This window comes from Orycteropus afer, unplaced genomic scaffold (assembly GCF_000298275.1).
Source record: "Orycteropus afer afer isolate SDZICR_OR568_19922 unplaced genomic scaffold, OryAfe1.0 scaffold00037, whole genome shotgun sequence".
Lineage (NCBI taxonomy): Eukaryota > Metazoa > Chordata > Mammalia > Tubulidentata > Orycteropodidae > Orycteropus > Orycteropus afer.
The window spans coordinates 12,318,327-12,342,709 of record NW_006921624.1 but is presented as its reverse complement, the minus strand read 5'-3'; the positions used below and the strand labels follow the sequence as shown (position 1 = coordinate 12,342,709).

Here is a 24,383-nt window from a genome sequence, read left to right as displayed (position 1 = left end):
ATATTCTTTTTTGACTAAGCTTTCCCCACCTCCCACAAAATCTGGGAGATCAGCAAATCAGGCAGGAGGTTTTTTCTGGGGGTATTGACAAAGGATATTTCTATTGGTTATTGGTTAAGTAAATTACAGTGCATATACAGACAGGACTATAACACAGCCATCTACATCATCATGCTGATATGAATTTATAGACTGATACATGAAATCGTAATATACTAAGAGAATCCAAATAATTCCATCTTTTTAAAAATGGAATTATATACTCCAAAACATTAACAGTGGTCATCGCCAGGGGTTATGGGTAATGATTTTTCTTTTTCTTTGTATTTTCTAATTTTTTTCAATAACCATACATTACTTATACTAATTTAAAAAGCTTATTTATTTTTTAAAGAAATGTTCCTAAATCATCAGCATGCTATGATGATTATTCAAAAATAGAGGTCTTCAGGTTTTTCCCATACAAACATAAAAAGGGAGAATTCCTTCCATGGAAAAATAGAGAATGAAAACCAACTGACCCTCTCCACTCTCCCATTTCCCTGACCCTCACATTTGGCATTTTCTTGGATCAAGGGCTCTGTCTAAAGATGGAGGACCTGCCAGGTACCCACAGGAGGTCCAGGGACCCGACAGGTGGAGGGGAGTCTGGCTTACCTGGAACACACAGGCCTCTCCTTGAACCTGGAGCTGCCCTGTGAGCAGGTAGGTGGTGAACCCTGTGAGGATGGGGAGTAACACCAGGCAGCAGGTGACAGCCCAGCGCACGCGACGTCTTCTGGCCTCCAGCCCGGCTCTGGCCCTAAGCCTGCAGCTGCCGTCCTCAGGCAGCATTTCCACACTGGTTGTCTCCCCAAAGCCCAACTCCTCTGCCATGCTCCTGCTGGCCCTGCAGGCACCTCTGACTCCTGGGCAGAGAGACCCCCCCATTAAATAGAAGCCCAGTTTCAGACTGGGAGTGAATTAATCACTCTGCCTACTCCACCCCTTCCCCTCTCCCCCTCCACAACAAGCTGTGGCCCTGCCCTGCAAGGGAATGCACCGCCTACAACAGAAACCAAGTTTAGTTTAAGGAGGAAAAAAAAGAAGAAGAAGAAGAAGAAAAGCTTTCTCAAGCTTATTTATATACAGTGTGTTCACGAGCTCTTTCCTTCGTTTACAGAAGGAAGTTAGGAAAGTCCCCAGAGGAGCAGATAAAGAATTCATCAAATCAGTGGGCTGGGCCAATTGAATTGTACCTGTTTCTTGTGCTGGAGTCCAGACAGCTGGGCCCATCTGGGAGTGAGCTGCTTCTGGAAGTGAAAGTAAGGGATGGGGAGGTGTGTGGTTTGCAGCCTGGGAAATGGGAATCAGGTTTGCTCAGTACTTTGCACAGTGTTGCTGGACTCCAGGTCTTTTAGAACCTCACAGAAATGCATTCCCATTTCACAGATGGGAGTACTGAAGTGCTGAATGGTAAAGAGACTGGCCCTAGATTATCCAGAAATTAAGGCAGAAGAGCTAGAAATATGACCTTGTTCTTCAAAATCCTGCTTTGGGGTTCTTGCCTCTACCATACTACTATGAAAAGAAAGTATATTTCCAGCCTGTGTTGAGTAGTTGTCTAAGCAGAGAGTGTGAGGAGGGCATAGAGGTGACTGTGAATGGAAGACATTGACTCCTACTCCCTTATTAGTTCAAAGTTAATTGCACACCATGATACATCCTGCCCACAGTTGGATGTGGTATGGGGCCACAGCGTATAATGAAGGTTAACATTTATTAAGCACTACTTTGTGCCAAGGAGCTCTGGTGGGACAGGCATTTATTTGGCTGCTAACCAAAAGGTAGGTGGTTTGAACCCACCAGCCGCTCCACAGGAGACTTCTGTAAAGGTTTACAGCCTTGGAAACCCTATGGGGTTGTTCTACTCTATCCTGTGAAGTCACAGTGAGTTGACTCATATTTCGACTGTGTTGGATTTGACTCAAAGACAGTAGGTTTTACTTTGTGCAAGTTGCTGTTCTGAGTTAAATGTATTAATGAAATCATTCAATCCTCATAATAACTTTATCATTTAGTAATGTTATCATTCCCATTTTATAGATAAGGAAACTGAAGCATAGAGAGTAAGTGTAAACCAGTAAGTGTGAACTCAGGCAGGCTGGATGCTGGAGGCACAATTCTTAAGTGCTTGCCAGCTAACGGAAAAGTTGATGGCTTTGTAGGAGAAAGATTTGATAATCTATTTCCGTAAAGATTACAGCCAAGAAAACCCTAAGGGGTGGTTCTAATCTGTCACATGGGGTCTGTGATAATTAAGGTTGTGTGTCAACTTGGCTGGGCCTGGCTGAGTGGCTGAGCAGCTGGTGGTAGTTATTCCCTACAATGAGACTGGCAATCAACTTCATGGTAGAATCTACTGTGAGCAGCTGAGTAGCTGCTTTAGGGGTGTAGTCCACTTCCCATATATAAGAAGCAGCTTTGGGAATGGTCTCTAGCTTATGGTACACTTGAATCCTGTGTGTAGTCATGTCGTTGTTCAGGAGCCCGCCATGCTGTGCCTACTTTGGGACTTTCAGTGGACTTGAATCGATGGCCTGCCATGTTATTTGCTAATATGAGGACTGTGCCTTTTTACTTGTCAACCTTTGGCTTGTCAGTCTCAGCAGCCAGCAGCTGTGTGAGTGAAGAAAAGCCTCCAGCTTCAGTGGGCTAGGAGCAGGAGGCAGAGCTGAAGCCCAAGGTTGAGGGGCTTTTACACAGCCCCTAGAGCCTGACACTTTGAACTCAGACTTAAAGCCTCCAAACTGTAAGAGAATAAACTCCTGTTTGTTCAAGCCATCCCATTGATGGTATATTTTTGCCAGAGTGGCACTAGGTAACCAGCACAGGGTCACTATAAGTTGTAATCATTCCATGGCACCCAACTACAACAACAACAGCCACAGGCTGGCTTCAGAGCCCTCTTAACCATTACACTTCACTGTGTGTGCTACTCTATTGCATAGGATGAGTTACTGCACTAGAGTCCTGCTATGTGCAAGATAGTGTTCTAGGTCCTGGGGGTAAAGTGGTGAAGAGGACAGACAACAATCCCTGCATTCATGAAGCTTATGTCCTAGAGTCAGTAAATAAATAAGTTCAATTTATATCAGATCAAGTGGTCATAAGTGCTTCAGAAGAAAGAGAAAAAAAAAAAAAAAAAAACCAGGAAAAGGAGATAGGGAATTGTTTTAGTTGTGTTTGATAATAAAATGGTCAGAAAAGACCTCACTGAGAGGAGATAGTTGAGTAATGACCAGAAGGAGGTGAGAGGAGAGCTGTGTGGGTGTCTGGTAGAAGAGTGTTTGCAGCAGAGATTTGTATGGTGTGTTCCAAGAACATTGACGTGGCCCAGGCAGCTGGAACTGTGAGTGAGGAGAGAGTGGGGGCGATGGGGTCTGGGTGGCCCTGGGGGAGGCTGACCAGGTAGGGTCTCTTAGGCAAGAAGGAGGTTATGGCTTCTCCTTGAATGAGGTGGGGAGACTTGAGAAGGTTTAGGACAGAGGGATGGCTGGTCCTGACTTCACTTTAAAAGGATCATCCTAGCGCTGTGTTGAGAATAGCCTCAAAGGAGGAGAATGGCATCAGGAAGACCAGCTTGGAAGCTACTGCAATAATCCAGGCAAGGAACTATGGTGGGAGCACCAAGGACACAAGTAATTGTGAATTCTGAGTGAATTTTGCAGGCGAGCAGATGAAATTTCTTACTGAGCTAGATGTGAGGAGAGAGAGAAAGAAAAGAGGAAAGGCTGAGTCCCAAGTGTTTGTCTAGAACAATGGAAGGATGAAGATGTCTTTAATGGAGATGAGAAGACTATGGAAGGAAGCTTGTGAGCCCAGGCTGAGACAGCACCTTTTAAGATGATTTTTAGATATCAAGTGTTGATGAGGAGTAAGTAGTTGGATGGTGAGTCTGGGGTCCTGGAGAGAGTCTTGGGTAGAGATATTAACCTTGGCCCCCTCCCATAATGCAGCTCCAAAGTGGGGGCTCCTCTTGTGGTTCTCCAAAGTCCTTGGGGCCAAGTTTTAGAAAAGTATTAAGTTGAACCATATGAAATTGTGAGTATCTGACCATTTTTGACTTACAATAACAGCGATTTCATGTGGTGTACCCTAATAGTCTACTCTATATGCCTTACATTACACAACACTTGGGGTGGGGTCTGGAATAGCATCCCATAATCCAACACAGAAATATTTCTGCAGCCCCACACATATCCAATCTTAGGACTACAAACAGACCCATGTACTTTCAAGTCAGCTTTTGCTGATAAATGGATTATAAAAACGTTCAGTTTTTAGAGCTGTTTGGATTTTGGATTGTGGGCTTGTATTATCACCATTGTTGTTATTATTGTTACCATTTTCTATGGTTTCATGGGGCTGAACTAGGCCAATAAGTGGAAGTTACAGAGAGAAAAATTTCAGTCCAATCTTAAGACAAAGTTAACACTATTCAAAGATAAATCCTACTGCTTCCAGAAGTGGGAGCTCTCCATCTCCAGGGTAAATACAGGATCTGAACAACCACTCACTGGTGATATTTTAGAGGAAATTCCGTTGCTGGAGAGGTGATTGACATTGATGTCTATTGTGGTTAAGTTTGTGTGTCAACTTGGCTGGGTCCGGTTGAGTGGCTGGGCAGCTGAATGTAGTTATTCCCCATGGTGAGATTGGTAATTAACTCCATGATGGGATCTACTACAAGCAGCTGAGTAGCTGTTTTGGGTATGTGGTCTGCTTCCTGTATATAAGAAAAGGCTTGGGGAATGGTCTCTAGCTCATGACACATTTGTACCCTGCATGTAGCCGTGTTATTGTTTAGCAGCCTGCCATGCTCTGCCGACCTTGGGACTTTCAATGGACTTGAATTAATGGCCTGTCATGTGGTTTGGTTAAAAGACTGTGCCATTTTACTTGTCAACCTTGGGCTTGTCAGTCTCAGTGGCCAGCAGCTGTCTGAGTGAAGAAAACCCTCTAGTTTCAGTGGGCCGGGAGCAGGAGGCAGAGCTGAAACCCAAGTTTGAGGGACTTTCACACAGCCCCTAGAACCTGGCACTTTGAACTTGGACTTAAAGCCTCCAAACTGTAAGAGAATAAACTCCTGTTTGTTAAAGCCGTCCCATTTATAGTATATTCTTGTCAGAGTGGTACTAGGTAACCAGAACACTGTCTTTTATAGGTGTCAGTCTCACTGGGATTGAAGACCCAGTCATTTCAGGCCTCATTCTCTCCATCTATAAAGTGAGGCCAGGGAGTTGAACTTCGTGATCACAGAGGATGCTTCTGACATTCATGTTTCATAAATGTCATGAATCTTGTGCTCCCTTTGCCTCTGCTTCTCCCCTCCACCACCACCCATTTCTGCACATCCTTGCTTATAGCCTTGTCTGCTGAGTCATTCTTTTTCCGGATTGTGCCATACCAATTTCCTTTGATGTGCAATGATGGATAAGCATGGGAAGCTGGGATGGTTCCATTGACCTTTCCCTGCTTCTTCCTAATTTTGGGAAAATAAGTTTTCCGTAATTATTTCTTGACATTCAAGTATGTTTTGACTTAAGCAATAGCCACAGCCTTTCTGCAAGAGTGTGAATTCAGGGCATAGGTTGGCCTTCCTGGAATGCCTTTAATGGCTGCAGGACCTCCACTCTCTGCTGTTCTTGGGAAACGAACCATTCCCTGGAAGGGACTTTTTTCAATGGCTGACACACAGCCTTCTAGGTGACATTGTAAAAAATGCAGCCATCTTAAATTAAACCCTTTCTAAAATACAGTTTAGAGCTTTAAAATCGTTTATTTCATATGATTTTTTTTTAAAAAAAGACTAGGAAACTGAAAAAATGAAAAATAAAAGTAAAAAAGTTATCTATGTGCTGTAAACCAAGGTGTAGTAGTTCTATTTGTGTGTCAACTTGGCTGGGCCTGGTTGAGTGGCTGAGCAGCTGGTGGTAGCTTTCCCCATGATGGGACTGGCAATCAACTCCCTGGTGTGATGGAATCTACCACAAGCAGCTGAGTAGCTGCCTTTGGGATGTGGTCTGCTTCCTGTATATAAGGAGAAGCCTTGGGAATGGTTTCTAGCCTATGGCATGCTGAACCTTGCATGTAGCCGTGTCATTGCTCAGCAGCCTGCCATGCTCTCCCGACCTTGGGACTTACAATGGACTTAAATTAATGGCCTGCTGGGTGGTTTGGTAACATCGGGACTGTGCCATTTTATTTGTCAACCATTGGCTTGGCAGCCTCAGCAGTCAGCAGCCGTCTGAGTGAAGAAACACCTCTAGCTTCAGTGGGCAGGGAGCTGGAGGCAGAGCTGAACCCAAGGCTGAGGGGCTTTCACCCAGCGCCTAGAGCCTGGCACTCTGAACTTGGACTTAAAGCCTCCAAATTGTAAGAATAAACTCCTGTTTGTTAAGGCCATCTCATTTGTGGTATATTCTTGTCAGAGCAGCACTAGGGAACCAGAACATAAGAGTTGACAAACTTTTGCTGTAAAGGGTCAGTTAGTAAATATTTTAGGCTTTGTGGGCCCCAAGGACAAACTGAATACATCGTGAAACAAATACACCCCAAACCCAACACATGGTCAAACTGAGCTCTGTAGAGTTTTCTTGGCTGTAATCTTTACACAAGCAGGTTGTTAGGGGTTCCTTCTGCCCTACCACTGGGTGGGTTCAAACCACCAACCTTTCAAGAGCAAACTGTGTGTACCACCCAGGGGACATTTGAATGTATTACGGGAGGACTTTTATAACTGCTTAGAGAGGTAAAATCCATGATTAGTTCACACTCACTCACTCAGTGCCATGAAGTCCTACTCATAGCAACCCCATTGGGTTTCCGAGGTGGTAAATCTCATGGAAGTAGACTATCCCTTCTTCCTTCTGTGGAGTGACTAGGGCTAGCTGATTTGGCTTGTGGGCAGTAGTTTTCCAACCCTTGCTCAACTCTCCAGTAGTGGCTATTGATATTTAAGAGACTTACCTTCCAGTTTAATTTCCTATGCTTTTTTACTTTTTTTAAACTCAGACATGTTTGGAATTTAGGAGCTCTGGTGGTATAGTGCCTAAGGCACTTGACTGCTAACCAGAAGGCTGGAGGTTCTTACCCACCAGCCACTCCTCAGAAGGAAGGTTGGGCAATCTACTTCCATAATGATACTGCCTGGGAAACCCAAGGAGGGGTCACTGTGAATCGGATCAAACTCGGCAGCAGTGAGTTTGGTTTTTTGGTTTTGGGATTATGTCATACACTCAGTTTTGATTTTTGTTCATCTCACTTCACAGCAACACTTCAGGAATGAAGTCTTTAAGGACTATACAATCTTCTTTCCAACAGGAGTTGTAGTTTCCCAAAGCCCCATACCAAAAACCCACTGTCTTCGGGTCAATTCCGACTCAAGCAATACCTACTTATGATGCATTTGGACTGTTTCTTATAAATCAGTTTATAAATAAAGCATTGCTCTTCTTCTGCATTTTGGGAATTTCTTTGCATGGAGTCCTGGGAGGAGCATGACCAGGGCAAAGGAAATGAACAAACTGAAGGCTCATCCTTTGTATGGGTGGTGTCTTTTCACTCTTCTTCCAGACATATGCGAAGGTGTACATAGTACCCCATTTTGGTAAGGGCTGAGTATTTTCTTAGAACAACACAACTTACATTACTTAATGGAGTATCAAAAACCAATTTAACTGTGTCTAATGAATTCAAGTTTCCACCCTGAACATTGCCAAGTTTGTACCTGGATCCTTTGCATCTACATAACCACAAAGGACATTGTCTTAGTCCTCTAGTGCTGCTATAACAGAAACATCACAAATGGATGGCTTAACAAACAGAAATTTATTCTCTCGTGGTGTAGGAGACTAAAAGTCCAAGTTCAGAGAGCTAGCTATAGGGTAAGACTTTTTGAGCTCTTGCATATGTTCAACAGGAGATATGTACAAGGATGTCTCTTGGTCCTAGGAGAATCCCAGTGCAGGCTCCTTGCATCCATAGGATGTGCTCTGCTCCTGGCTCTTCTTTCTTGATGGTAGTAGACATCTCTCTCCCCCTACTCCCCTTGCTTCTCTTTCCTTGTATTTCTTTTAAGATAAAAATGTTGCAGGCCACACCCAGGGAAACTCTCAGGGCTGTGAAGGAATTAAGGGTGTTGCATCCCACCCTAATGCTCTTACAACTGATTAGCTTATCACATCAGATCACATCATGGAAATCATTACATAATTGCCAAACCACTGAGAAGTGTGGCCTAGTCAATATGACACTTATTTTCTGGGAACACAATTCAATTCATGACAGGTATGTTACCCTATGCTGAATATGCCAACACAATAAGGCTTTTAAAATTCTCTTCTGTCTTCCTCATTATCCTCTTTCTTTCTTCTTTGCTTAAATCTAGATGTTCTTTAGATTTATCTGAGATCAAAATTATCAAATGGGTTAGAATTAAGTCTAAAATAGGTGCCAATTGTTGCTCTTGTAGGCATACACCCCAGAGGAGCTCTTGCATATGTTCAACAGGAGATATGTACAAGGATCATGATAGTAGCAGTCATCCTGGAATAGCACATCCTGGAAGCACACCAGGTATTTGCCATCAGGAAGGGCTGATGGTGTATAACTGTGGTGTAGCCACTTATGAGACATTGTACAGCGGTCCATGTGAATGAATGACAGCAACATACTTCAACGTGGTGAATCTTAGCAAAATGGTGAAAAAGTCAATTCCCAAAGATTGTATACAGCAATCATTACATAAAGTTAAAAATAACACATATGCACATACAGATGGTGTAATAAAACCAGCTGCCAACAAGTTGATTCTGATTCATGGTGGCCCCGTGTGTGTTAGAGTAGAGCTATGCTGCACAGGGTTTCCAGGGACTGAGTTTTTAGAAGTAGATCACCAGGCCTTTTCTCTGAGGCACCCTGGATTGTCTCAAACCTCCAACCTTTCAGTTAGCAGCTGAACTCATTAACTATTTGCACTACCCAGGGATTCTGATGATGTAAGAAAGAGCACAAAGCAGTGATGAACAGACGACTGAGGACGATGGATACCTTGAAGGGGAATTTAGGGGTTTCATACAGTGTTATATGAAAATCTTTAAGGTCATAGCTTTCATTTCCCGTCAGGCCAAGGGTTAATAGATACTATAACACTTATTGCTATTAGTTGCTGTTGAGTCAGCTCCAACCCATGATGACCCCATGGACAACAGAATGTAACATTGCCCAGTCCACTATGATGCTACAGAATAATTAACTGACTGTTGTGGATTGAATTGTGTTTCCCCAAAATATGTGTTGTAATCCTAACCCCTGTACCTATGGATACAATCCCATTTGGGAATGGGTTTTCTTGGTTATGTTAATGAGGAAGTATTCATGTAGGGTGTGTCTTATTGTCTTCTGAGATATAAAGAGTAGATGAAGTAAGGAAGAAGGCAAGCAGAGATGGGGGCAGATGGATGCCACGCCACATGAAGTTCACCAAGGACCCAACGAGCAGACGCCGAAGAGACAAGGATCTTCCCACAGAGCCGGAAGAGAAACACTTCTCCTAAAGCCAGTGCCTTAATATTGTATTTCTGGTCTCCTAAAGCCACCCACTTGTGGTGTTTCTATTATAGCAGCACTAAGTAGCTAAGACTTTGACTAAATAACAAGCCAATCAATCATGGACCATAATGACAGTGTAACATGATCCAAAGATTTTGATTCCAATTCTGTGTATCTGAAATCCAAAAATAGAGATGCAATACAGTCAGGAGGCACTGTGTGTGGTCATGAGCGACTTTCCAATGAATAATGTGAATGAATGTTAATACATAAATTTTATGGTGTCTATTTTGGTTTACCAAAGGAACTCTGATCCAAGCAGCTGATGTTGCCAGATAAGTGACATCTTGCTGAAGCTGGCCCCATTGTTAAAGCTAATAAGCATTTACTTTTTTTTTTTTTTTTAAATATATTTGTTCTGGTCAGAATATAGGAGAACTGTCTCTGGATGGTTGATAAGTTCTGATTAGGAGAACTGGTGGAGGTCTAGGAGTGAAGCAAGAGCAGAGCCGAAGTAGAGAGATGTGGCAGGTAGTGACCAAGGCCGTCCAAGTTCTGAGCAAGCAAGACAGAGTCCAAGGAGTTTTGGGCAAACAACAAGACTACTACATTTTCATTAGACTCTCTCTCTTCTCTGACCTTTACATTATTACTCAGTTTTAGGCAACAATTGGTATTCAGTTTTGAGGCTTGATCATGGGTGTGGGCATTCCCTCATTCTTGGGGTACCTGCTCTGTGGCCTCGACTCTACCAGAAATTGGAGATTCAGAAATGCTCAAGATCTGAAGTTGGAATTCCTTATTATTTTGTTCATGGCTGTGGGTCCACTTCTCAGTACAGACATTATGGTACTTTTCAATGCTTTGTTGAATTGAGTCAAGAAGATCTTATTATCAAGGAACAGAGGGCTAAGCTATATTGCTGCATTCACAGTGCCAGCCTGGGGCAAAGTTAGAGCTCCCTCTTTGAGTTTGTCCAACTCACACCTCAGTTACTGAAGTCTTAATCACATAACATTGTAATGGTTTATTGATATAACTCCCACCCACCAACTGGTGAGCATCTCAGGTCTTTTTCATTGCCAAGTATCCCAAGTTCTGGGCATAAGATAGATGCTAAATAAATGTTTCAGGAAACACCGTGTGGTCAGTACTTAGTGAGTAAGACCTCAAAGTGTAGATAGATTTAGTTGAGAGGGATCCAGGAGAGTTTCAGAGAGGAGGGGGTGCTTTGTCTCTGACTTTGAGGTGGATACCAAGGATGAAAATGAGCAGGGATGATATTCAAATAACAGGAATTGCATGCCTACTGATTTATCCATTATCCTCCGAGTGTAAGTAATTGGTTCTATTGCTGTTCCTATGCCTACTAGGTGCAGATTAGCTTGGAAGACAAGGAACAGGATGGTTTGGAATGGAGCAGAGGCAGTATGGGAATAAATGTTTCAGAATCACCACTTTTATCCAGCCTTGTATCAAGATTCTAATGCACACAATCTTACCTGGTTCTCACACAACCTTGTCAGATAGGTGCTATCACTCCAATTTTAAAGAGTAGAACACAGATCCCTAGGGGTGAAGAGACTTGTTGTTCAGAATTACCCAACAAGTGAGCAAAGTTAAAGCTGAAGTTGAACCCAAACCAGTTGCCCTAGAGTTGGCTCTGACTCATCGTGACCCCATGTGTATCACATTGTGCCACAGGATTTTCAATGTCTGATAGATGATTGGATCTTTTTTCCAAGACTGCTCTGGGTGAACTTGAATCTGCAACCTTTTGATTAACCTCTGAACAAGTTAATCATTGGCACCACCCGGGGACTTCCCAAGTTGAAATCAGGCTCCAAGTTGAAATCCATGAGCTCATGCTATGTTCCTTCTGCTGCCCTATCACATTACCACATGGGGAAGGTGTGCCCAGTGGGGTCAGGATGAGAGCCAAGACATGGAGGTAGGGAGTCATTAGGCATAACCGGGGGTCATGTGGGTGAAGAGCAGGAGTTAAGACTGCGGAAGCAGGCAGGGCAAGTTATAATGGGTGGGTTTGGTAAAGCTCCCTGGTAAGGTGTCCCTGGTCATTCTATTTGGAATCTTTAAGCCTCTGCCCTTCATATCCAAGAATATTTACACTGGCTACACCCTTATCATGGCCTATCTAGGGGAATATTTCTAGAACTGGACAGAGCTTGGGCAGGGAAGAAGGAGAGCAAGGATCTACCCTGGAACCAGGATCAATGATTTTGGAATTTAGAAGGAAGAAATTGAAGACAAGGTTTCAACCATTGGGGTTAGACTGAAGATGAATAATGTCTGGTCAAGGGAATATCCTCATTATAGGCATGAAAAGAAAATGGTTGGAAAAAAATTAAAAAAAAAAAAAAAAAAAGGATCAGAACTTGAAGACATGGTTGCACAAGTAAATGGCTTAGGTCCAAGCTATTGTGAGAGAGAAGCCCAATGACCAGTTCCCCGGGGAGCCATATTTTATAAAAAATGTTCAAGTTGATGGAGGCAATGTCTATTGGAGAGACAAAGAGAGTTGGGAAAGAGGAGGAAAGATGCATAAAAACAGAGAGACAGACCAAGATGGAAACAGAAATATACTAGCACAAAAGAAATATAAATATAATGGCAAAGAGACATGTAGATAACAAGCCAGAGATTTAAGGACACATGGAAACCAGGGTAGTAACAGAGAAAATCAGAGAAAGACACATGAACATAGACAAAGATAAGAGGAGGAGATAGTGACTCAAATACCCAATGTATAGTTGTGTTTAACAGAGAAAATACATATGAACTTCCTGAAAAGGATTGTATCTTGGTCCATCAGGACTCCATGGAAGGATGGACCATGTGGCTTAAGTAACATACTGGACAGTCCTAAACTTCTGTACTTGACTCATGGACATATGGAAACCCCTGGGTAAAAAGCCACCTATAATATATACTTTTCATGTAAACTTCAGTGCTGCAAAAGGCTTTAGAGCTGTTTCCAATCCTCCATCTCCCATCCCAGACTTCTGCTTGCACCTCTGCAGTTATCTCCAATTGCCAGTTGTTTAGGACTGTTGAAGACAATTAAAACCAGTCCACAAGAGCCAAAATATGACCTTGAATATCCTTCCTGAATTTAGAGACCATTTAAAGAATAGATTTGATGCATTGAATAAACAATGACCAAAAACCAGAGGAATTGTGGGATGACACAAGAACATCATCCATGAAGAAAGCAAAAGGTCATTAAAAAGACAGGAAAGGAAGAAAAGACCAAAATGGATGTCAGAAGAGACTCTGAAACTTGCCGTTGAATGGAGAGTAGCTAAAGCAAATGGAAGAAATGATAAGATAAAAGAGCTAAACAGAAGATTTCAAAGAGCAGCTCGAGAAGACAAAGTCAATTATTATAATGAAATGTGCAAAGACATGGAGTTGGAAAACCAAAAGGGAAGAACATGCTTGGGATTTCTCAAGCTGAAAGAACTGAAGAGGACATTTAAGACTCGAGCTGCAATATTGAAGGATTCTATGGGCAATGTATTGAATGATTCAGGAAACATCAAAAGAAGATGGAAGGAATACACAGAGTCATTGTACCAAAAAGAATTGGTTGATGTTCATCCATTTCAGGAGGTGGCATATGATCAAGAACCAATGGTACTGAAGGAAGAAGTCAAAGGTGCACTGAGGGAAGTGGTGAAAAACAAGGCTCCAGGAGTTGACAGAATATCCACTGAGATGTTTCAACAAATGGATGCTGCACTAGAGGCAGTCACTTGTCTATGGCAGGAGATTTGGAAGACAATTACCTGGCCAACTGACTGGGAAAGATCCATATTTGTACCCATTCCAAAGAAAGGTGATCCCACAGAATGTGGAAATTATCGAACAATATCATTAATATTGCATGCAATATTGAAGATAATTCACAAACTTTTGCAGCAGTATATTCACAGGGAACTTCCAGAAATACAAGCTGGATTCAGAAGAGGACATGGAATGAGGGATATCATTGCTGATGTCAGATGGATCTTGGTTCAAAGCAAAGAATACCAGAAAGATGTTTACTTGTGTTTTATTGACTATGCAATAGCATTTGATTGTGTGGATCATAACAAATTGTGGATAGCATTGAGAAGAATGGGAATTCTGGCACTTAACTGTGCTCATGAAGAACTTGTACATAGACCAGGAGGCTGTCATTAGAACGGGGGGATGCTGCATGGATTAAAATCAAGAAGGGAGTGTCAGGGTTGTATCTTTCACCATACTTATTCAATCTGTATACTGAACAAATAATCCGAGAAGCTAGACTATATGAAGAAGAACATGACATCAGGATTGAAGGAAGACTCATTAACAACTTGCATTATGTGGATGACACAACTTTGCTCGCTGAAAGGGAGGAGGACTTGAAGCACTTAACTGATGAAGATTGAAGACTACAATTTGCAGTATGGATTACATCTCAATATAAAGAAAACAAAAATTCTCACAACAGGAGCAATAAGTAGCATCATGATAAATGGAGAAAAGATTGAATTTGTCAAAGACTTCATTTTACTTGGTTCTACAATCAACACCAATGGAAGTAGCAGTCAAGATATCAGACGTCATATAGCATTAGGCAAATCTGCTGCAAAGGACCTCTTTCAAATGCTGAAGAGCAAAGATGTTTTCTTGAAGACTAAGGTGCACTTGACATAAGCCATGGTATTTTCAGTTGCCTCATATGCATGTGAGAGCTGGACAATGAAAAAGGAAGACCAGAGAAGAGTCAATGCTTTTGAGTTGTGGTGTTGGCAAAGAATGCGGAAAGTACCATGGACTGCTAAAAGAACTAACAAATCTGTCCTGGAAGAAGTGCAGCTAGAATGCTCCTTGGAAGTGAGAATGGCCAAACTTTGCCCCACTTACTTTGTTCAGGTTGTAAGAAGAGATCATTCCTTGGAGAAGGATATCATTCTTGGCAAATTGGAGGGACAATGAAAAAGCGGAAGGCCCTCAACAAGATGGATTGACACAGTGGCTGTAACAGTGGGCTCAGGTATAGCAAGGATTGTGGGGCTGGTGCAGGAGTGGGCAGTGCTTCATTCTGCTGTACATGAGGTCACTAGGAGTCAGAGATGACTCGATGGCACCTAACAACAACAACAACAACAGTTAAACGTTCTTCCTTAGGCTAAGCTACTTCCCTGACACATCCAGAATTTGGGAAGAACACAGTTAAGCAAATATACTGTTGTTTTCCCACTAAGGCCTTCTAACTGTTGATGATAATAATCGTGTTCCCACGACATTCTCTCTTCTTCAGGACAATCATCTGCAGTTCCTTTTGTTGGTGTTATCAGTTATGTTGTAACTACTCACTATGTGAGTTATGTTGTAACTCTAGTCACTAAGTTATGTTGTAGAAATAAACCATCCTAAGATCTCAGTGGCTCTCAAATACAATGGTTCATTTCTTGCTCACACTGTACATTCATTGTAGACCAGAACAATTCTACTCCAAGTTGTATTCACTCCACAAGCAAGGTTCATTTAGTAGCTACTATCTAAAATCATGATACTGGAGAAAAAAGACCGTGAGCGAGCGAGTCATACACTGGCTTTGAAAGCTTCTACTAGAAGTGACACACATCATTGTCACTCATGTTGCATTAGCCAGACCTTTATGTTAGTGAGGTAGGGAAGGGAACTGTACCCAGCAACAGATAGTAAATATTTGTGAACCAGAATATAATCCATTATAGCTGGCTTCTGCCTACTTCAGGGTCTAACTCTCTAATTAAGCTAAGCAGCTGCTGTCAATTCCAACTCATGATGATTCCATGTGTAACTGAGTAGAATTGTGTTCCTTAGGGTTTTTAGTGGTTTTTTAGAAGTAGATTTCCAGGCCTTTCTTCTGAGGCATGTCTAGGTAGACTCGACTCACCAACTTTCTGGTTAGCTCAACCATTTGTGCCACTGAGGCATGGAGGTGAGGAGTTTCTCTTGATTTTTGGAGCCAGTACAGGACAAGAAACTCACCAGGACATCACCATGTTAAGCACTCACCAGGTGATCATACTCATGAATGGTCCTTCTCTATCTTACATCCACACCATATAAAAATATGGTCATTAAGTTTTCCAATAAGGAGCTCTGGTGGTGCAGTGGTTAAAGCATCCAGCTGCTAACCAAAAGGTCAGTGGTTTGAACCCACCAGCTGCACTGTGGGAGAAAGATGAAGTGGTTTGCTTCCACAAAGATTTATAGCCTTGGAAACCTTGCACGACAGCGGTACTGTGTCCTATAGGTTCTCTATTAGTCGGAATTGAGTTGATGGCAGTGTTTTTTTTTTTTTTTTTTTTTTTAAGTGGACAAACTTCTCTTTCTAGCCAGATTTTATTGGGTCTTTGTCCCTCAATGCTTTTTGTAAAAATCTCACTTTCTATTGTTTGGGATCTGCAAACAGTTGGCTCTTCTGAAGCTCCAAAACAAGAAGGGCCAGCATACCTTCATTGGATTTTGAGTGAGAGACTAATCTTTATTGTGGTGTGTCATTGAAAATTTCAGGATTTGTCTTTTAACAGACAATGTTGAATACGTTAATGCTGAAATTGGCTCTAGAAGTGGGATGTTCCATAACATGGCATAAAATCCATGGCATTAGCTTAGTGACCAGGTGAAAGGTGACGGGAAACTGAAACTGGGGATTGAAAGATGGAAATCGGGGCTACACAACAGCAAAACATTTGCAAAGTTGTTGCTGGTGACTTGAAAGGCAGACAAACCATGAGCTTGCTGAATTTGTCGTTCTAGTGGAAGAGGTAGGGGAATAGAATTGACGGTATTGTGGCTACACTTGGCAAGGTATTATGAGTATGAGATGAGCTCAGGAAATTATTAGATAGTTTGCAAGCAGAAATGAAGAAGAATAGAGAGAAATGTGGGTGCTGGAAGTTGGAAAAGTAGACAGCTTCCAGATACCATACAATAAGAAATGGATATAAAAAACTCAAGTGACAAAGGCCAATTAAAATCTTTTTAGTTGGAAAAACGGCTAAGGGCAAAGATCGTATTACAAGTGCAGTCTTGTCATTGATTTTTCCATTTAGTTTCAGGATAGCTGCTGTTGGTTTAAGAGATAGAAAAGCAAGAAGAAAAGGCAAGAACAAACACAGCTTTGAGAAAGATGTCTTAAAAAGAACTTTAACTGTTGTTGTGAGGTGCCGTCAAGTTGGTTCCAACTCATAGCAACCCTGCATACAACAGAACGAAACACTGCCAGGTCCTGTGACACTCTCCCAATCGTTGCTATCCTTGAACCCGTTGTTGCAGCCACGGTGTCAGTCCATGTCAATGAGGGTCTTTTCTTTTTTCGCTGACCCTCTACTTTACCAAGCATAATGTCCTTCTCCAGGGACTGGTCTCTTCTGACAACATGACCAAAGTACAAGAGAGAAAATCTGGCCATTCTTGCTTCTAAGGAGCATTCCAAGTTGCACTTCCTCCAGGACAGATTTGTTATTATAGCAGTCCATAGTACCTTCATGGGCTCTCTGGTGGCATAGTGCCTAAGGCATTTGACTGCTAATCAGAAGGCTAGCAGTTCAACCCACCAGTCACTCCTGGGATGGAAGATTGGGCTCCACGGCACATAACAACAACAACAGCTTCAATAGTTAACCTTCCCACAGCTCAGTGTGTTAACACACACTGCCGTTGAGCCGGAAACTACTCACAGCGACCTCTCCTTGGGTTTCTGAGGCAGTATCACTACTGAAGTAGTTTGCCCAACCTTCCTTCCGAGGAGTGGCTGGTGAGTTTGAACCACTGGCCTTCTGGTTAGCAGTCAGGTGTCCTCTGGTGGCGTAGTGCCTAAGGCATTTGGCCACTAACCAGAAGGCTATCTACTTCCATAGTGATGCCACCTTGGAAACCCAAGGAAGGGTCACTATGAGTCGGATCTGACTTGACAGCAGTGAGTGTTAACATAATACAGGTTTATTTTTCACATTGTGTTAAGGAAAGCTCTGTTTTCCTCTTGAGCAACTGATATGTTTTTTTCCTTGTGCGGGCAATGAGAACCTGGTAATTGGATTTTTCCTCATTGATTTGGCAATTTCACCCTGATATGCCCATTATTTTGATTCCTTAATGTCTTTCCTCCCCAGATACATACATTCCATTGAATGTTGCCTCTAACTACTCTTGGGAATGAGGTGAACTGCTAACTAAATGAATCGATCAAAAGAATTCTTGCTGGCAAATGGTTGTTGTGAAAGAAGAACTGGGGAACCTGTGTGTATCCCTTTTTTTCTTTAAAATGGAAAGTGAAACTTTTAGTTTTGGCTTGAAAATGGACAAAATTGAAACTGAAGTTTGGGCTTGGGATATTCAAATAGTTTTTTCATTCCATGGTTTTAATTACCCTTTTTAAGTTGTTATTTGAATAATCTACCATCCCATTTTCCCTAGCTGAGAGAGGAAGGAGCCCGAAGACCTTTTCTCTAAGGTCTTCTGGGGAATCACTTCATGCAAATGTCTTTGTCTCAGAAGGAAACTGCCCAGAGGTCTGCCCTCTGCCCACCCGGAAAAAAGGCAACATGTGGAGTTGGATTTTTTTTTTTTTTTTTTGCTTTTCTGTTTCTAAATATAAAACAGTCAGGAGACCAGTCACATACAGTCACTTGCTGTATGATCTCAGGCCTTTTTTTTTTTTTTTTACCTGCCCTCTGGTCTTCAGAAAAGCAAACCAGACCTGTTGTTCTTGTCCCATGGGGATGATGCCCCAATGGAATGTACTTTGTGATGATCTTGGCGGAGTGAGACTTTTACTGACTTCCAAACCCAGTTCTGTTTCCTATGGGCATGGAAGAAAGGCTGAGACCTCAGGCTGGGGTCTAGCTAGCGACAGTCAAGAGAAGCGGGTCAAAGTATGACCCCTGGAGGCCCACTGCCTGGCTTCCAGTCCTCATTTCATCCCTCAATTGTGTAATCTTGGTCAAATCATGTAGCTTACTTATGCCTCAGTGCCTTCATCTGCCACAATGGGATGACAACAATAGAACCATGTGTCCTAGAAAGTAAATGACATAATGCTGGTAAAGTACTCACACACTGTGCAATACATATTCCTGTTGCTGCCCTGAATTGGGCCAGCCCTTGCTGGACTGGGGTGTGGCAACCAGAAGAGTGAGCAAGGATATGCTCAGCCAGAGCCTGTCCTCTCTCCCCTGTCTTCTGAGAGGTCAGAGAATGATTTCTGCAGCCACTCTTCCAAAGGAGGCGGCCAGAAGGATTCAGGAACATCCTCCCAGTGAGCTTCTAGATAGTCAGCTTTCAGAAGTCAGTGTCATCTTCCTCTCTGTCTTAGTTAGACACTGCTGCTGTAATAGAAATACCACAAATGGGTGTTTAACAAGGACAATTTTATTTTCCTGCAGGTTAGGAGGCTAGGAGGGGAAGTGCCAGCTTGAGGGGAAGGCTTCTTTCTCTGTTGGCTCTGGAGGAAGGTCTTTGTCTCTCCAGTTTCTGCTTCCTGGCTCGTTAGAGATCTTGTATCTTGGCATCTGCCTCACCCCATCTTTCCTCTGCTTGCTTATTTACTCTCTTTTATGTCTCAAAAGAGGTTGATTCAAAATATACCTTACACCAACCCTTCCTCATTAACATAAAAAGGCAACCCATTCCCAAATGGGATTATAACCACAGGCATAGAGGTTAGGATTTACAACACATAATTTGTAGGGACGTAACTTAATCCATAAAATTCTACCATTTGGCACCCCCCAAAATCGTGTACTTCCCATACACAGTACACATTCATCCTATCATATCATTCCAAAAGTCTTAAATCAACTCCAAGACCAAAGTTTTCTGAATCATCTAAATCCAATATGGGAGAGATTTTAGACATATTCCTTCCTGGGGCACAGTTCTTCATCTGCAAACCTGTGAAATCTAGACTATTCCTAAAGTACAATGGTGGAACAGGCATAAGATAGACATTTCCATTACAGAAGAGAGAAATTGAAGGGAAAGAAAGGAAGAATGGATAACAGACACTAAGTAAATCCAAAACTCAGCAGAACAAATTACAGTAGCTCTAAAGTTGTTGTTGTTGTTATGTGCCGTCAAGTCGGACCCGACTCATAGCGACCCCTCCTTGGGTTTCTGAGGCAGTATCACTATGGAAGTAGATTGCCCAACCTTCCTTCTGAGGAGTGGCTGGTGGATTTGAACCGCCAGCCTTCTGGTTAGCAGTCAAGAGCTCCCTAAAGACTTGAAAGTAATCGTCTCTTCTCTGAGACCATCCGGGCAATGGCCCTGAACTCCAGACTCTAGGTGTTGGCCACTCCCTCTGGATTCTGGCTGGAGGACCCTTGGCCCTGGGCTTCAGCTTCATCTTTCAGTTCCACAGGGACAACAACTCTACTCCCTCAAATTTAGGCAGCCCTATTCTCCTAGTCCATGTGAGGCCACTCCCCCTTCTCAGCCCTGACAGGCCCCATTCTTCTCCCCCTTGGGCATGGCAACCTTGCATCCTCAACTTTGGACAGCAGCCTTACCCCCCTGGCACAACTTAATGGCAGCTGCACACTGTGAAACTGAGATGGTGAAAATCTGAATCTTTGAAACCTAGGAGGCTGTGGCTTCTCCTTTTCAGATCCAGGAAACCATAACCTCACCCTTTGAAACCCAAAATGCCCTGCTTCCTGACTTCTCCCAGCAGTTCTGTTGGTTTTTGAACTGCTCCTGCAATGATCCCTTCCTTCTCTAGGAGGACAACAGATGTAGCTCCTTTGGCCTGTTTCCTGCCTGCAAAATTCCAAGAGGTGGACAGTGTTCTTTCCTTTTGCTTTTATCTCTGCCCTTTCAGTCTAAGCTGATGGTTTTTCTGCTGTGGTAGTTGATTAGATCTGTTAGTCATAAGCTTAATCTCTTTAACAAAAGATAATTCACTCATGTCCTTGGTGAACATTCTAGGACACATGTCCTTAATTTGTCCAACAGAATTTTCCAATTCCTTAGGTTCTGTCTAAAGAGATTTATTTCAAGGAAATGTCTCACACAGTTGTAGGGGCTGGCAAGCCCAAGTTTGTGAGTCAGGCATCAGATTGGGGCCTTTTCCTTACTCACATGGTTTCAGGGGCTGATTGACTTCAAATTGGCAGGTGAAATGGAAGACTTCTGGCTCATAGGGTTGAGGGAGCTGTGAATGCCAAAACGCCTGCTAGCTTACATTGCTAGAATCCGAGATGAAAGGATGATGAGTGGGGTGCAGGACTGAAAGTGAGTGAGCTTTGTTACAATGTCTCTATATATTGTAGTAGGCTACAACCCCAAAGAAACTCCTCTTACATCAGATCACAAAATGGAGGATAATTACACAATCCTGAGAATCACAGCCTAGCCAAGTTGATAAATGACATTAATCATCACACTCTCCACCCAATCCCTCCTTGAGAGATGGGCCTTTCTTTCTGGGTTTCTATTTCTCTTCTGTAAAATGAATAAATTAGATTAAATAGTCTCTAATCTAATTTATATAATCTCTAATCTAATTTAAGGAGTTCTGGTGGCATAGTGCCTAAGGCACTTGACTGCTAACCAGAAGGCCAGTGGTTCAAACCCACCAGCCACTCCTCGGAAGGAAGGTCAGGCAATCTACTTCTGTAGTGATACTGCCTCGGAAACCCAAGGAGGGGTCGCTATGAGTTGGTCTGACTCGAGGGCACTTAACAACAACAACAACATGTTAATGCGGGAGCTCTGGTGGTGTAGTGCCTAAGGCATTTGACTGCTAACCAGAAGGCTGGAAGCTCAAATTCACCAGCCTCTCCTCAGAAGGAAGATTGTGGAATTTACTTCCGTACAGATACTGCCTTGGAAACCCTCACTGTGAGTCATATTGACTCGATGGCAATGAATTTTAATGAGTATGTTAGTGAGGCATCATTAGTGTCCCCAGTCTCGAGTCATAGCCTTACAAGACCCTTACTCAAGTACCACCTTCAGTCAAATCATCCTAACTCAAGTCACACCCTTACTCAAATCACACCTTTACTCTGATGGGAGGGGAGTTTCCTTGGAAGTGTGAACTACATGCAATATGTGTACATATGGGGCTCCAGTAAGGCTTTCCCTTGCTCTGGATCCTGCGTACAGCTGGTCATCATCTGACCGCCAGTTCTTGGGACTTGATCTAACAGTCCATCATCTGACCTCCTGATTCTGGGATTCACTAGCTTCCATGACCTTGTGATCCAATAGCTTGCCATCTGACCTGCTGCTTGTGGGTTTGTTAACCCCTACAATCATGTGAGACAGGAGAAACCTCCATTCTGATGCCTGACCCATGGATTTGGGACCTGCCAGCCTCCACAACTACTTAAGCCATTTCCTTGAGATAAATCTCTCTCTCTACACACATAAACACTTCATTGGTTTTGCTTCTCTAGAGAACCCAGCCTAAAATGGATATTTAACAGCACCCCTGGCCTAAACTTTCTAGATGATAGTAATACCCTTTCCCTAAGTTGTGATGACTAAATTACCTCCAGACATTGTCAAATGTCCCCTTGTGCTTTGAGAATCACTGATTTAAGAGCCAAGGTAGTCATTTAGTATAACTTAAACACAATAATGTCAATCACCTTTACTGAATACTTCTTTATGCCAGCCACTGTGCTAAGAGATTTCCATGACTGAATCATATTCATTCCTTATAACATCTGAGTGAAGTGAGTGTTAGTATCCTCTGCTTTGCAAACAGGGTGATGAACTGGTAATAAAAAATGAAGCTAGGATTTGAACCCATGTTTTCCTGATGTTAGAAGCTGTATGATTCATATTACAAAAGTTTAGAAATAGAGTCCGTCTTTGAAGACCAGGTGACATGGTTTATTAGTAGGAGCACAGGATTTGGAGCCAGGCAGATCTGACTTGGAATCACGGCTCCACATGGAGGAGCTGATCACTATCTCCTCACTGAGCTTCATTTCTCCCATCATTACATTGGGAGTAATACCAGCTTTGCAGGTTGTTGGAGGAAAAATAATGCAGAGAGACACCTGGCATGCCATGTCTTTCTCCAGCTAAATTATATGCTCGATAACAATGGAGAACATTGCTGACATCGCTTTCATTCCTTCTCTGCAGAGCTGGGTGTGGTGCTGGTGCTCCTGGGGTGGATAAAAACCTCACGCCATGGTGTCTCACCTCCTTCCTGGAGTGTGTAAGTATTTCTTCTAGCTTCAGACCAGCATAGACAGTTGTCTGCTGGATGACCCTTCCTGAACATATCTGGAACTGAAATGGTCATCTTGTCTCCAATCTGTTCCTCCCCTTTTATCCTTTTCTCAATGACCAGCAGCCACCTAAGCTAGGATTCTAGGAGTCTTTCTTGACTTCTCCCAATGGTTCACTTTCCATAACCAAACCATAACCGAGCACTCCATTCTATCCTAAGTACCTTTGAATTTGTCTGCTTCTCTCATTCTCGCCACCTTTCCCTCAGCCAGATCACCGTAGCCCTCACCTGGACTGCTGAAAGTGTTTCCTAGCCAGCCTTCCTGCCTCCATTCTTGTCCTCACAGTCCATCCCACCTGTATAGCCAGAAGATCTTTCTCAGTTGTGAATCTGTCCAGGTCTCCATCTTCTTGTTCTCACGATAAAACTCAGTTCTTTAGCTGGCCACAAGAAACTCTTCTTGTTATGGCCTCTTTCTTCTTTTCCTCTTCACCTTTGGCCTATTTCATCTCATTTATTTATTTCTTTTCAACTACAGCCATACTGGACTACCCATCTCTTGGGCTATCTGAATGTAGTTTTCCCTTCTTTGCCCCCTTTGCTTCGACCTAGATAACTCCTTTAAGCCTCAACTTGGAGTTTACTTCCCATTGGAAGCCTTCTCTGATCCCTAAACCTGGATCAAAAGCCTCCTTGGGCCTTCCTCACTAAAGTATTTACTGTGCTGAATTATAATCATCTTGAGGCATTGGTGGTTCAGTGTTAGAATTCTCTCCTTCTGTGCAAGAGACCCCAGTTTATTCCCAGTCAATGCACCTCAAGAACAACTACCTCTCATCTGTCAGTTGAGGTTTGTGTATTGCTATGATGCAAAGCAGATTTCCACAGAGTGTCCAGATGAGTTAGAAAGAAAGGCCTGGTAATCTACTTCGGAAAATCAGCCCGTGGAGACCATATGGACCACTTGGTTTGATCCACACGGTATTAATCCAGAGTTAATATCCTTTCTCCCACTGTGTGTTGCCTTACTCTGGAAGCCCACTTCCATGTCTGCTCATCCTTTGATCCCCAACAAACAGTCATGAGAATGGTGCAGGACCCGGCAGTGTTTTGTTCTGTTATTCATGGAACCCCTATAAGTTGAGCCAATTCAATGGCAGCTAACAACAACAACACTGGAATCATCTGTTGGCATGTCTATCTAAAGAACTAGATTGAGACTTTTGAGAACAGTAAATGCATCTTTTTCTATAGTCCCTTATACAGGTCTTGTTACAAAAAATGTTTGTAGCATAAATGCATATGAGGTATTGTATGAATTAAGGAATAGATGTGAGAAGGAGGGAGAAAACCAAGACAGTTAGGTATAGACCCTGATGAATGAATGATCCATGACCCACTCTAAAACTGTCACAGGGCCCTTCTTATCTTAACCAAAAACCAAAGAACTCACTACTATCAAGTCATTTCTGACTTATAGAGACACACATTGGGTTTCCAAAATTGTAAATCTTTATGGAAGCAGACTTCCTCATCTTTCTTCCATGGA

The 24,383-nt window shown here is 42.7% G+C and overlaps 1 protein-coding gene across 1 annotated transcript in view; it reads right to left on the bottom strand.

Moving 5' to 3' along the window:
* The window catches only part of TNFSF15 (TNF superfamily member 15), a 15,733-nt gene extending 14,857 nt beyond the window's left edge, over positions 1–876 (bottom strand). The window contains exon 1 of the mRNA XM_007936678.1: positions 658–876. Coding sequence (XP_007934869.1) covers positions 658–876 — 219 coding nt within the window. The remainder of the gene's footprint in view (positions 1–657) is intronic.
* Between the last annotated feature and the right edge of the window lie 23,507 nt (positions 877–24,383).